This window comes from Aulonocara stuartgranti (genome assembly GCF_965226115.1).
Source record: "Aulonocara stuartgranti genome assembly, chromosome: 1".
NCBI lineage: Eukaryota > Metazoa > Chordata > Actinopteri > Cichliformes > Cichlidae > Aulonocara > Aulonocara stuartgranti.
In genome coordinates, this window is record NC_138939.1 from 41,201,875 (window position 1) to 41,216,046 (window position 14,172).

General features: G+C 44.2%; 1 protein-coding gene across 1 annotated transcript in view; it reads left to right on the plus strand.

Moving 5' to 3' along the window:
* The window catches only part of lrrk1 (leucine-rich repeat kinase 1), a 93,039-nt gene that overhangs the window by 19,951 nt on the left and 58,916 nt on the right, over positions 1 to 14,172 (plus strand). Inside the window, exons 4-8 of the mRNA XM_082530601.1 lie at positions 1,028 to 1,199; positions 2,736 to 2,915; positions 5,090 to 5,226; positions 6,947 to 7,173; positions 7,526 to 7,653. Of these exons, the coding sequence (XP_082386727.1) occupies positions 1,028 to 1,199; positions 2,736 to 2,915; positions 5,090 to 5,226; positions 6,947 to 7,173; positions 7,526 to 7,653 (844 nt within the window). The remainder of the gene's footprint in view (positions 1 to 1,027; positions 1,200 to 2,735; positions 2,916 to 5,089; positions 5,227 to 6,946; positions 7,174 to 7,525; positions 7,654 to 14,172) is intronic.

Here is a 14,172-nt window from a genome sequence, read left to right on the forward strand (position 1 = left end):
CTGTTTTTGTTCATAAGCTGAGAGCGCTCGCTGCGCTGTCCTTAGACAGTACGTGATGAAACTATTCAGGAACAAACAGGCGTATATATTGTTTATCATGACTCGGGTTTTGCGTGGCCTATCAACACAATTTATAAACTGGTATATGTCACATTGTTGCTTTGTCATCTTGAAGTGGTCATGTGATTGGCTTACCACGACTACTTTATTCTTCTTTTGCCCCCTGAGCTCCAGGTGTTGTGCCAAAAAGTGATCGTCTGTCAGAAAGTGATTGCCGTCCGCGGGAGCGCGCAGCTGCTTAAAGCTGTAGCGCCCAGATTACTTACAGCTGCTTCCGTGCAACTGATATAAGATGCAGTAAGCTGAAGACAGCTTCAACTGTCTGTTTGTTGAAAAATAGTAACACAACCGCATTTTCTTGTTAACGGTAACGGCGTTGTAACGATAGAAATAGTAATTAGTTAGATTACTCTTGACTGAAAAAAGTAACACTGTTACTTGTAACGCCGTCATTCCCGTCACTGTCAGTTGGTGACATATAATCACATCTAATTTCCACGTCTCGTTTTTTAGGCTGTGGGAGCTCTAATGTTTAAATGTGTCCAGTTGAAAGTCTCAGAGCTGTAACGGGGCAGTTGCCACCTTTAGAAATAAACAGCAGCACTGAGGGCACACTCGATGATAAAACTATAAACTGGAAATAAAATGTTTGTGTTCCCTAATTCATCTTGTCCTTTTAACAAGCGTTGCATTTTACTGGAATGTTTTAGCAATCTTTAGAGATTTTTATCCCGGTTTGATAACAGCTATGTAGTCAGCACTCACACTGATAATTATCTGTGAAAGAAAAGTCATGTGATCCATGAAACCTCTGTCCGTGTTGCCCTGACACTTGAACACACAGGGAACTTTGGGTTAACTTGGCAAGTTCCTTCATGTGTCTGTTTATCCTGATCTCCTATGTTAGCGTAAGTGAATATATAAGTGAAGATATCCTTTTTTTCCTCATTTTTGTTTTAATTTACAGGTACGTCTCCTGTGTGTGGCCACTCAGTATGGTGATCGACAGAGTGTGTGTTACCTCCTCAAAGAGGCTTGCATCCCTGTGCCTCTGGAGCCATCTAACAGCAACCCTGCTGTTTTGGCAGCGCACTATGGCCACACCGACTTGGTCAAGGAGCTACTGGACCATGTTCCCGGTAGGAGTACAGCATACAGTCCAACTTTCATCCTATGTGGATATATAGATTCCCTATGTATTATTTTGGTATTAATTATTCATTATAAAATGAATGACCACCAACAGCGAAATGTTGGCCACTTGGTCCTTAACAGGACCATGGCAAGTGCATGGACAACCTTTCAGATTTACACATCACAGCAAACAGTACGGTTACAGAGTTATTACCACGTACAAACAACTTGTAGGTCAAAGTAGCTATACATGTAAAAGAAGCCTGACCCTGCCATAAACCTGCTCCCCCAGCAAGTAACTCAAGATTATCTTCAGCAGATTAATGGACTAATAATAGATTACCTTATGAGTAAAAGAAAAATGGGGAGTTGCAAGCTGCAGCATTGATTGGACAAGTTCAGTTTGTAGCCAGAGATTGAATTGAACGATGTGCTCAAAAGCCGTAGCATTAAAAAAAAAGATGAATACCAGAGTGTTAGTGAGAAGAGGTGTTTTTCTTAAAGTTGAATACCAGGTTGACTAAAATGGCTGCTGCCACCAAGGCAAAGACAGGTGAGCTCCCTGGAAGCCTGCCTCAGGTATGCTGTTATCCACACCTGACCAGGTGTGGCCAATTAGCACCAGCTGAAAACATGGAGGAGATTAGGGGCTGCAGAGGGACGTAACAAACAAATTAAGGACCGAGAGGACTTTTGGTATTAATCAGGCCAAGAAACATAGAAAAGCAAATCATCAGCTTACAAACATTCTCCGCTCGAAGCCATTCCTCACCACACCCGCAGATTTGAGGATTACATCGGAGCACAATAGCTAAAGTTTCATTAGCGATTGCAGGAGATAAAAGTCTCAGTGATTGGTAGTGGATCTAACTGATGCAAGTGATGAAGAATAAAGTAGGCTCATCCAGGCTATGAATTTCTTTTCGAGGCTGAATTTCTCTCGAGCACGGAAAAGATGGTCCTACTCTATCGAACGTGTTTTCAGCATCTAATGAGACATGAAGCTTTACCTTTGAGGACGTTTGTGGGAAAAAATGTCATTTTCTTTTTAATTGTTTCAATTTATTTGATTAGATTGAAATGGATGAAGGAAGAATTGTTTATGTTTTTAAGTTCAGTTCAGTTTAGCTTCATTCATATATATACAGTCGCCTCAAGGCGCTTTATATTGTAACCCTGCAGTAATGCTGAGAAATCTGAACACTGCAAAAAGCACTTGGTCACATTCATAAGTAACTATTTAATTCAAGGTTTTTGTGAAGAAAGCGCCATCTTTCAGCGACACTGTGTTTGTAGTGGAAAGAAGAGATGGGCGGGGACTGTAAACCTGATAAAGTAACTGGTGGGACCATGGTGGGGTTGTCTTGAACAGAAAAGGCAACAGTAGAGCATCTGCATTCGCCATGGCACATGATTTAGCAGTACAAACCTGTTTAAACTGGGAGCCTATTTATTATTTTTGATTTCATCAACTTTTCAAAAACAAATAAGTAACAAATCACTGGCAAACAATCCTGTTCTGACTACTCCGCTCTTGGTAGGTCCATGCCTGAGGAAAGATTTGCTCAACTCGATGCTGGCCACATCTTGCCAGGAGGGTCACCTCGATGTGGTTCGTCTGCTGGTCCAGAGCTATGATGCTGACGCCAAGGACTGTGCAATCCATAGCGATGAATTTGCTGTCATCACTGGCCTGCCACTGTATGCTGCTTCACAAGCAAGTAAGGATATACTCACACAAGAGTCTAGAAAGCAATAGAACAAATCACAAATTCAAAATAGAAGAAAATGTTTTCATCCTGGTAAATGATGATAGTGACAATTTTATTTATATAGCACGAGGTCACAAGGTCCTGACTCGATTCGATCCACGATTCGATTTGAATCGAGGAAATTTTGCCTCAGACAGTCAGAAACATTTTACAATTTTGCATAATTTTAAAAAGTTTAAATTTGTTCAGTATTGAACAGCAGAAATGAGGCTTTCTTGTCGGAAGTAAGTAAAAAAAGTAACAAACAAAAAAACCAGCGGCCGACACCGTAGACTGCTGGGTAACAAGTAGGGGTGGGTTTTGATTCTCAATTAGAGAGAGAGAGAGAGCTCTACATGAAGTGTGATTTTTATCGTGGTGGAAGTAAGAGGAAAATCGTGACGATGTTTATGTGAAGCGCTGTTTGGATCGTCTGTGGCTGCTGGTTCAGTCGGTGTTGTTTGGAGAGAGATCAAACCTGTAGCTTCAGAATCAGCGCAAAAAGGACGTAAACACAAAGCGCCAACAATCAGTGAGCTGTCAGCTTTCAGCCTCCACGGCGTGTCCACGTCGTGCCATCGGGTGAGAAAGGCGGCATCTAGGGCTGCACGATTAATCGTTAGAAAACCGCGATCTCGATTCATACTTATGTGCGATCTCATTTCCAAATGACAACGATTAAAAAAATAAAATAAAAAAAGACGACGATTGTAGCGCATTTTGATCCGGGACGTACTCTGCATGAAAACAAGCGCTCACTCTTCCTGCTCAACAAATGACGAGGGCGGAGCCTTATACCACGTGATACAGAAGCTGTGCCGTGTGATGCTAAAATTAGCAGGAAAAAACCACGGAGAGCACGTCAGCGATGACGAGAAAGTGACAGGAGAAAATCCGTCCCGGTCAACCACCCAAACAAACGGGAACCTTATACAGCGCTTCCCTTTACCCGTCGACCTCAAAGAAATTACGGAGGCTATCACTTATCACCTGACCACAGATATGGCTCCATCAACACTGCAAAACGAGGGATTTAGGAAAACGATCAACACCCTAGACAAACGCTACACAGTGCCGTCCCGCAACTATTTTTCTATTGTTGCACTACCTGCTCTGTACACGCAGCGTCGAGCAACGGTGGAGACCGAATCTCAAGCAGGACAACATTTTGCTGCAACAACAAAACGTGAGACATTTGTTGTTTTTATGTTTATTGTTTTTATGTTCAGTCTCAACTGTTACGAAGTTGATGTGCAGTTAATAAGTGCGATAAATATTTATACTGGAAAAGAAAATCGTGAGAGAATCGTGATCTCAATTCTAAGCCAAAAAATCGTGATTCTCATTTTATGCAAAATCGAACAGCCCTAGCGGCATCTCGCTGATCCGGATGCGTGGACCATGTTTTGTGTTTAACCCTTTGTGCAGAATCCGTGTTCCTGCTCTCATTTACTGTTTTAGATGTTTGGTGGTTGTAGGAATTTTGTGAGGTTTAACCTGAGATTCTGGTGTTTTGGGCAAAATAAATTTATATTCAAAAATCGATTCAGGATTTGGTCAGAGGGCCCGGTGGCGCCAGTGTCCGGCAGCCTCGCCTCTGTCAGTGCGCCCCAGGGTGGCTGTGGCTACAATGTAGCTGCCATCACCAGTGTGTGAATGTGTGTGTGAATGGGTGGATGACAGGATGTGTAAAGCACTTTGGGGTCCTTAGGGACGAGTAAAGCGCTGTACAAATACAGGCCATTTACCATTTTTAATTAATCGATATCACGTTGTCCAAGCCAGAATCGATTTTAATCGATAATCAAAACCCACGTGCACAAACCTTGGCAGTTTGTCTGGAGCGTACAGCTGTGAGTTAACACAATTCACAGCAAATTGACTTCAGACTATGCAATTAACTCCCCTGTATACCAAAGTACTTCAGAGTCAAATGTGGAGCCGAGTGCCCAACAGGTGTCCCACACACCAGCTAATCTGCAACAGATCAAGCCTGAAGTAATGCTGTAAAGAAGAGCAGGCTAGACTTCCTCCACAGTGATGTGAGGGTTCAATTTAGAAAGCTGGGTGTGCTTAGTTTTTCTAAGGACTATGTGTTTGGACAACATGTCCATATGAAGTAAAGACTGTGTTTTGTTTTGTAGATAATGAGGAGATCGCTCTCTTCCTGCTGCAAAACGGAGCAGGGTTCTCTTCATACACCCTTATGGACCATCCAGCCTTCAGCAAACGTATTCTCAGACTGAAACTGCAGGAAACATACGAGGCAGAAGGAGACAAGGTCCGTGCTGCTTATCCAGTGAATGCATGGCTGTTAAAGGAGATTACTGTTGTTGATCACATTTTTATTTCTTTTTTCTTATCTCCATGTTTGGTCTTCATGTCCTGTCAGATATCTATTCAGGATCTCTGCAGGACTTACTTATAGCACGGAGAGTTTATACAGTACTTATTTAGGAAGGTAACTTCATTGTTTTATTGTGTGGGAAAGTAAATGTTATTAACCTGTTTCCACCAAAACTGCCAGCCTTATATGGGTGACCACAACTGTCAAAACATAATTAAAGCCCTAATAAATTAGGGGCTGCAGAGGGACGTAACACCTCCTCCCTCAAAAGTACTCTAGGACCCCTACATTTATTAAAAGCCCCTCTGAAGCCTTCAGGTCCTTGATCCACAAACCTGAAATAAAAGTAAAAGCTAACAGAAGCACAGTGTTCACATCTTTAAGCATGGATGCCCCTGCATGAGGATTTAAAGTCGCCACACTGAACACACAAAAAGTAACATGTGACCAACACAAAGGAGCACAACAGTCAAACCCAAAATGATTACCTGACCTGCTACAACACAAAACCAAACGTAGCAACAAATAATCACAACCAAGTGATCTGTTGACTGCACCACACAAATAATCACATACAAGTGGCGCTATACCACAACAAGTTACTTTAATGCAGTGGTTCCCAAACTTATTTTGCTGGGCCCCTCCTTGTTTTACAAGAAAAATGTTCGCCCCCCCTTCTCGCGCGTGCACACGTGCACAAACACATCCTCCAATCACACGCGCCCATATTTTGCTCCATTGCTGTTTATTTCACACCTCAAACATTTAGTAAACAGTTAAGCAAATACAAGTAAACAGCAATAAATTACAGGTAGTAATAAAATAAACTACTAACTCGTTTACGCTGCGTCCGCACCTACACGGGTGATTTTGAACACGCAGCTGTTTCGTCCACGTAAACAATGTTTCGACTCAAAACTGAGATTTTTTTAAACTCCTTTTTTGCGTTTCCGTGTGGACGAGGAATACAGAGTTGGTCACGCAGTGTCAAAGGTATGCGCCTTTATTCACGTCACGCTGTGGCCACGTTATTGTTTACATGAGATGAATTGCAGAATGATAGAGACGAAATACTGTTAATCTGACTGTCTGCAGGTTTTACACACAGTTACTGTCCCTCTGTTTACAAAGGCAGAGGCGTCACGGTGTCATTATTTTACATGTAGTTGTTTTTTTCCTGTGTAATAATGTTCAACATTGTTATCAATACATATTTCAAAAAATGCCTCTCTGTGCAAAATGGGTTCAAAAACATAAACAGCTGTGGGATCCTGTTTGTCCCTGATTTAAACAGCCCAGCGCTGCTCCTGATGCAGGGAAAACCAACCCTGCAGGGAGACCTACCTCAGCACCTGTGCAGGTGAAGCCAAAGGGCAGATTTGCTTCAGCAGATTTTCTAGTCTTTGTCTTAGAATGAAGCTGGTTTGGAAACATATTCAGCGACGCTTCATCTCCTGCTTTGCGTTTCTGTGGGCGCCCCGTGCTGGCAGTGTCCAAGCGTTCTGTTTTTTTAGGGTTAACATAATTAAAGCCCTAATAAATTATTAACTATTTTCAGAATATGTGACCATTAAGAGTTGTGAGAGGTAGCTCTGAATGCATCTGTGTTCTTCACAGTCTAGTAAAACATTGCCCTGTGTGTGTCTGTGTGTAGGTTGTCAGTGTGTGTTGGCGTGGTCTTCAGCTGCCTTGGTTGGAGCTGGATTGGTTCATGGATGTCTCTGCGCATATCACCCAGCTGGACCTGTCATCTAACTGCCTGTCTTCTCTGCCCTCCGTGGTGCCCTGGGGTCTCATCAGTCTGAGGACTTTGGATCTTTCTAACAATGAACTTCAGGAGCTTCCTTTAGCAAACAACTCCCAGGAAGTCATCTGCTCCAGGTACATGAGGACACAGTTCTGGAACGCCTCCATTGGGAATTTGTCGATTTACTTTAAAAATTAGCAAAGGAAAGTCATTCACACGCTAATAATTTTGTGTGTGTTGCCCTTTTCTTGTCTTGGTCTTTGTCTTGCCACTGAACTTTGCCTTGTTCACAATCAGGTAAATTACCTTTCTTCCCAGTGCTTGGTATGAATTTTCTTAGCTCTTCTTGACCGTGTCTACAAGCCTAAAGGCACAGAGTTGCTGCCATGTGATTGGCTATCCTGATAATCTATACTTAATTGATTTATAGACAAATGTAATTGTAGGGTAGGGATAACCCTAACCTCCATTTTTCCTCTGCTTTAGTTTACAACAGGTGAATCTCTCTGAGAACCAGCTGAGCAGTTTGCCACCTGGACTTCTCCATCTCACTCACATCCAGAAACTCTCTGCTGCCAAGAACCAGCTCACAGTTCTGTTTGACCTCCCTAAAAGTATGTTCCAACTTTTCTTCTATGTATGTACTGCTGTATGCACTTATGGACAGAGATATGCTAACCCTAACCATTTTATTTTTTTTTGCCTTAAATGGAACAACAGATATAGGTGAGATGACTGAAACAGTAAATGTATAAGTCAGCTACTGTATAGACGAGGCGAGTCAGATTCTTTGTACTTGAAATAAAACTTGTGTGTAACCACATAAATTTAGGGGTATGGAAATGAAAGAAAGAAAGAAAACATTAAGAAGTAAATAATAAATGTATTAAATAATAAATATAAAACATTTGAAAAACAAAATAAACTTAATGAGAATAAGTCTTAAATGTATTGTTACTAGAGTCTTTGAGGTGGGGGGGTCAATGAAAGTTCAGATGTCTCCCAGCACTGACAGGGAGCGAGGGTAGCATGGATGCACTTGTTGTGTAAACATAATTTATTTCACAATTCATCTTTCAGGCTCATCATGTTTGGTTTTAAGTCTTATTTTATTGCACTGAAACACCCGTGTAGTTTCATTTTGACTCTCCCCTTCTCACATGGGTGTCACACAGTCTTTCCCACCTCACATCCTGCAGAGATGAGCAGGTGAAAGAACATCACAGATAAAGGAAAAAATGTTCAAATAAACAGATGAACATGTATGGAAGGAAATTTGTCTCAAAGGGGTCCAAATAAGGCTGGGCAACTGATTTGATTCCATTTTTACTCAGACAATCAGAAATATTCTAATTCAGATCATTGGTGAGACGTCATCAGAGGTGTAAACATCGCAGCAGAGGCCTTTGTGTCAAAGTAACTGAGGATAAAACACAGAAAAACATGAAGGAGATTTTCCTGGCCTAGATTTTTATAGCAGATAACCTTAAAAATGTTCTGCAGTAGAAGAAAAATGGAAGAAACCATGAATCAACAAATGAATATTACCTGATGCTGCTGAAGTGAAGCAAAGTTACAGAGGTTTGATTAGAGACATGGCTAAGCGTTTTGCAACTTAGCCTCATTTTAAAAAGTTTACATTTCTTCAGTTTTGAACAGCAGAAATGAGCCTTTCTTGTTGGGAAAAGAAAACAGCAGCCGTCAGCGCCGTACACAGCGATAGTCTGATGCATAATAAGCGCATAATGCAGAAAACAGATTTTTGATGGTAAACTGGTCTCTGAGTACACTGAGAGAGAGGCACGATGTGCAGGAAGTAAACGCAAAAGGATTTCATGATGATATTTTTCAAACGTGAAGCGTAGTTTTCTTTTGCTGCTGGTTCGGTGAATTTTGGTCGGAGTGGCAAAACCTGAGTTAGTATCGCATTATTCAAACTAAAATGGATATTTTAAACCCACTCTAATTACAAATGCACACAGTGTGATCCACAAGTGTAAACTAAGATTTACAAACGTGTGCAGTACAGTCGTCCCTCACTATAACGCGCTTCACCTGTCACCTCGCAGTTTTGCAGATTTTTTATGTGGAATTTTGCTTCTTTTTTTTTCCTTACAGCGCATTGTGTTCTGCCTCCTGATTGGCTGTAGACCATTGTCAATCAGTCTCGTGCCGTGTCTCCTGTACAGTACAGAATGTGTTCAGCTTGTCAAATTTACATACAGTGGGGCAAAAAAGTATTTAGTCAGCCACCGATTGTGCAAGTTCCCCCACTTAAAATGATGACAGAGGTCAGTAATTTGCACCAGAGGTACACTTCAACTGTGAGAGACAGAATGTGAAAAATAAATCCATGAATCCACATGGTAGGATTTGTAAAGAATTTATTGGTAAATCAGGGTGGAAAATAAGTATTTGGTCACCTCAAACAAGGAAAATCTCTGGCTCTCACAGACCTGTAACGTCTTCTGTAAGAAGCTTTTCTGTCCCCCACTCGTTACCTGTATGAATGGCACCTGTTTGAACTCATCATCTGTATAAAAGACACCTGTCCACAGCCTCAAACAGTCAGACTCCAAACTCCGCCATGGCCAAGACCAAAGAGCTTTCGAAGGACACCAGGAAAAGTATTGTAGACCTGCACCAGACTGGGAAGAGTGAATCTACAATAGGCAAGCAGCTTGGTGTGAAAAAATCAACTGTGGGAGCAATCATCAGAAAATGGAAGACATACAAGACCACTGATAATCTCCCTCGATCTGGGGCTCCACGCAAGATCTCATCCCGTGGGGTCAAAATGATCATGAGAACGGTGAGCAAAGATCCCAGAACCACACGGGGGGACCTGGTGAATGACCTGCAGAGAGCTGGGACCAAAGTAACAAAGGTCACCATCAGTAACACACTACAACGGCAGGGAATCAAATCCCGCAGTGCCAGACGTGTTCCGCTGCTGAAGCCAGTGCATGTCCAGGCCCGTCTGAAGTTTGCCAGAGAGCACATGGATGATACAGCAGAGGATTGGGAGACTGTCATGTGGTCAGATGAAACCAAAGTAGAACTTCTTGGTATAAACTCAACTCGTTGTGTTTGGAGGAAGAAGAATACTGAGATGCATCCCAAGAACACCATACCTACTGTGAAGCATGGGGGTGGAAACATCATGCTATGGGGCTGTTTTTCTGCCAAGGGCACAGGACGACTGATCCGTGTTAAGGACAGAATGAATGGGGCCATGTATCGTGAGATTTTGAGCCAAAACCTCCTTCCATCAGTGAGAACTTTGAAGATGAAACGAGGCTGGGTCTTCCAACATGACAATGATCCAAAACACACCGCCCGGGCAACAAAGGAGTGGCTCCGTAAGAAGCATTTGAAAGTCCTGGAGTGGCCTAGCCAGTCTCCAGACCTCAACCCCATAGAAAATCTGTGGCGGGAGTTGAAAGTCCGTGTTGCTCGGCGACAGCCCCAAAACATCACTGCTCTCGAGAAGATCTGCATGGAGGAATGGGCCAAAATACCAGCTACTGTGTGTGCAAACCTGGTAAAGACCTATAGTAAACGTTTGACCTCTGTTATTGCCAACAAAGGTTATGTTACAAAGTATTGAGTTGTATTTTTGTTATTGACCAAATACTTATTTTCCACCCTGATTTACCAATAAATTCTTTACAAATCCTACCATGTGGATTCATGGATTTTTTTTTCACATTCTGTCTCTCACAGTTGAAGTGTACCTCTGGTGCAAATTACTGACCTCTGTCATCATTTTAGGTGGGGGAACTTGCACAATCGGTGGCTGACTAAATACTTTTTTGCCCCACTGTAAATCTTCGATCGCTGGCAGTGTGACTCTGAAGTGCTGCACTGTGTGTTTGTAAGTTTTCTCCCCAACAAACAACAATGTCGACGAAACGTTTTGCACCGTCGAAGGCCCCTGTTGGTTCCTTTGGTTTCATTCTATAATACTGGACTTATTTTTCTACGAAGGTTTGCACTTTGAGAGTTTAAACAAGAGAGAAAAGTGTGAAAATGTTTGTGCCTGTCTGAGAAAAGTGTATAAAGTGTGTAGTGAGGGGTTTTACAAACGTCTATAGTAATTGTAAAAAATAAAGCTGGCTACTTATTGGATTTCACCTCTCACGGGTTATTTGTGGAACTTAACTCCCACGATAATCAGAATCAGAAAGGGTTTTATTGCCAAATGTTGAGCAGGTTTACAACATTAGGAAATTGCTGCGGTGCTTCAGTGCAAACATACTGTCATAAATTGCGCTTAAATAGACATGAAAAAATAAAAGTAAGAATAAGAATTAAAAGTGCTACGTAGAAAGATATATACATGAGTGCAGGTGGTGATCAGTGCCAAACATGAAATGATGCAGTGACACAGCGTAGGGTCATGTGTTAGTGGTGGGAACAGTCATGTGGTTATTGTTCATGTGTCCAACAGCAGAGGGGAAGAAACTGTTCTTATGGCGAGAGGTTCTGGTGCGAATGGACCGGAGCCTCCTGCCTGAGGGGAGCAGGTCAAACAGACTGTGTCCAGGGTGAGAAGGGTCAGCTGAGATCCGGGCTGCACGCCGCAGTGTCCTGGAGGTGTACAGGTCCTGCAGAGATGGGAGTCTGCAGCCAATCACCTTCTCAGCAGAGCGCACAACACGCTGCAGTCTCTGTTTGTCCCTGATAGTGGCTCCAGCGTACCACACGGTGATGGAGGAGGTGAGGATGGACTCGATGATTGCAGTGTAGAACTGCATCATCGTCCGTGTTGGCAGGTTGAATTTCTTCAGCTGCCTCAGGAAGTACATCCTCTGCTGGGCTTTCTTGATGACGGAGGTGATGGTGGGCTCCCACTTCAGGTCCTGGGTGATGGTGGTACCCAGGAAGCGGAATGAGTCCACAGAGGTGATGGGGGTGTCAGTCAGGATGATGGGGGGGAGTGGGGCTGTGTGCTTCCTGAAGTCCACAATAATCTCCACTGTCTTCTGGGCATTCAGCACCAGGTTGTTGTGGCTGCACCAAGACACCAGACGTTCAACCTCCCTCCTGTAGGCAGACTCATCCCCGTCCGAGATGAGCCCAATAACGGTGGTGTCATCTGCAAACTTGATTAGCTTGACAGACTGGTGGGTGGAGGTGCAGCAGTTGGTGTACAGGGAGAAGAGCAGAGGAGAAAGAACACAGCCCTGAGGGGAGCCGGTGCTGATGGTCCGGGAGTCCGAGACATTCTTTCCCAGCCTCACGTGCTGCTTCCTGTCCGTCAGGAAGTCAGTGATCCACCGGCAGATGGGATCAGGCACATTCATCTGGGAAAGCTTGTCTCGGAGATGGTCTGGAAGGATGGTGTTGAAGGCAGAGCTGAAGTCCACAAACAGGATCCTGGCGTAGGTTCCTGGGGAGTCCAGATGCTGCAGGATGAAGTGTAGGGCCATGTTGATGGCGTCGTCTACAGACCTGTTGGCTCTGTATGCAAACTGCAGGGGGTCCAGGAGGGGGGCCGTGAGGGTCCTGAGATGGGAAGATGGGAGAGAACCAGGCGCTCAAATGACTTCATGACCACAGATGTCCGAGCCACGGGTCTGTAGTCATTTAGTCCAGTGATCCTAGGTTTCTTGGGGACAGGGATTATGGTAGAGGACTTGAAGCAGGCAGGCACATGACATGCCTGCAGTGAGGAGTTGAAAATGCCAGAAAACACTGGGGCCAGCTCGTTTGCACAGTGTCTGAGGGTGGCAGGAGACACACCGTCTGGGCCGGGAGCTTTCCGAGCATTCAGACTCTTAAACTGCTTCCTCACATCTGCTTCATGAATATGAAGAGTTGTGGTGGGAGGAGGTGGTGTGAAATCCTCTTTTGTGTGGGGTGAGGAGGGGGGTGTTGTAGGTGAACAGTTTGAAGGTGGTGATGGCTCTATGGAGGGGGGAGAGGTGGGGGAATTAGTGTCCAAAGTGCTTCTATTGTTTGGGCCGTTGGAGGTGTGAAGGCTGCCTGATGGCTCGTCTAAACGGCAGTAACAGTCGTTGAGGGTGTTGGCTAAGAGCAAGTCATCAGTGGAGTGGGGGGTTTTAGGCTTGTAGTTGGTGATATTCCTAAAACCTTTCCACACAGAGGCCGAGTCATTCTCTGAGATCTGCTGCTGCATCTTCTCAGAGTGCTGATGTTTAGCAATGTCCACTTCTTTAGTGAACCTGTACTTGGCCTCTCTGTAGCAGTCCCTGTCTCTGCTTCTGAACGCCTTTCTCTTTTCCAGCCACAGCTTTTTGAGTTTAGGAGTAAACCAGGGTTTGTCATTGTTATAACTCACCCTGGTGCGTGATGGCACAATGCTGTCCTCACAGAAGTGGATATAGGAGGTGACAGTGTCCGTAAACTCGTCCAAGCTGTTAGAAGCAGCCTTCATTGTGTCCCAGTCTGTAGACTCCAAACACGTGCGAAGCTCCTCCACAGCCTCGTTGCTCCACAGTTTTTTAGTCCTCACGACAGGTTTGGAGAGCTTCAGCCTCTGTCTGTACGCGGGGATTAGGTGGATCATGACGTGGTCAGAAAGTCCGAGTGAAGCGCGCGGCACCGCGCGATAGGCCCCGCTGATCGTGCTGTAACAGTGGTCTAATGTCCTCTCCTCTCTGGTCGGGCATTTAATATACTGCTTATATTTTGGAAGCTCATGGCTCAGATTGGCTTTGTTAAAGTCCCCAAGAGCAATGATGAGAGAGTCCGGGAATGTCCGCTCCATGTGGAGAATCTGCCCTGCGAGTGCGCACTGAGCTGCTTGCGCATCCGCGTCTGGCGGGATGTAAACAGCGGCCAGGGTGAATGAAGCAAACTCCCGCGGAGAATAAAACGGTTTGCAGTGAATAAAAAGATATTCCAGAGAGGAAGAGCAGTGCTGAGCAATCACTGTTACATCTGTGCACCAGCCACTATTGATGTAGAAGCAGACCCCTCCACCTTTGGACTTACCGGAGAGAGCGGCCTGCCGGTCCGCGCGCAGCAGATGGAAGTCCTCCAGCTTGAGCGCGCTGTCCGGGATGTCCTCACAGAGCCACGACTCCGTAAAACATAAGACACAGGATGAGGCAAAGTCTCTGTTCATGCTTCTCATCAGGGCCAGTTCGTCGATCTTATTCCCG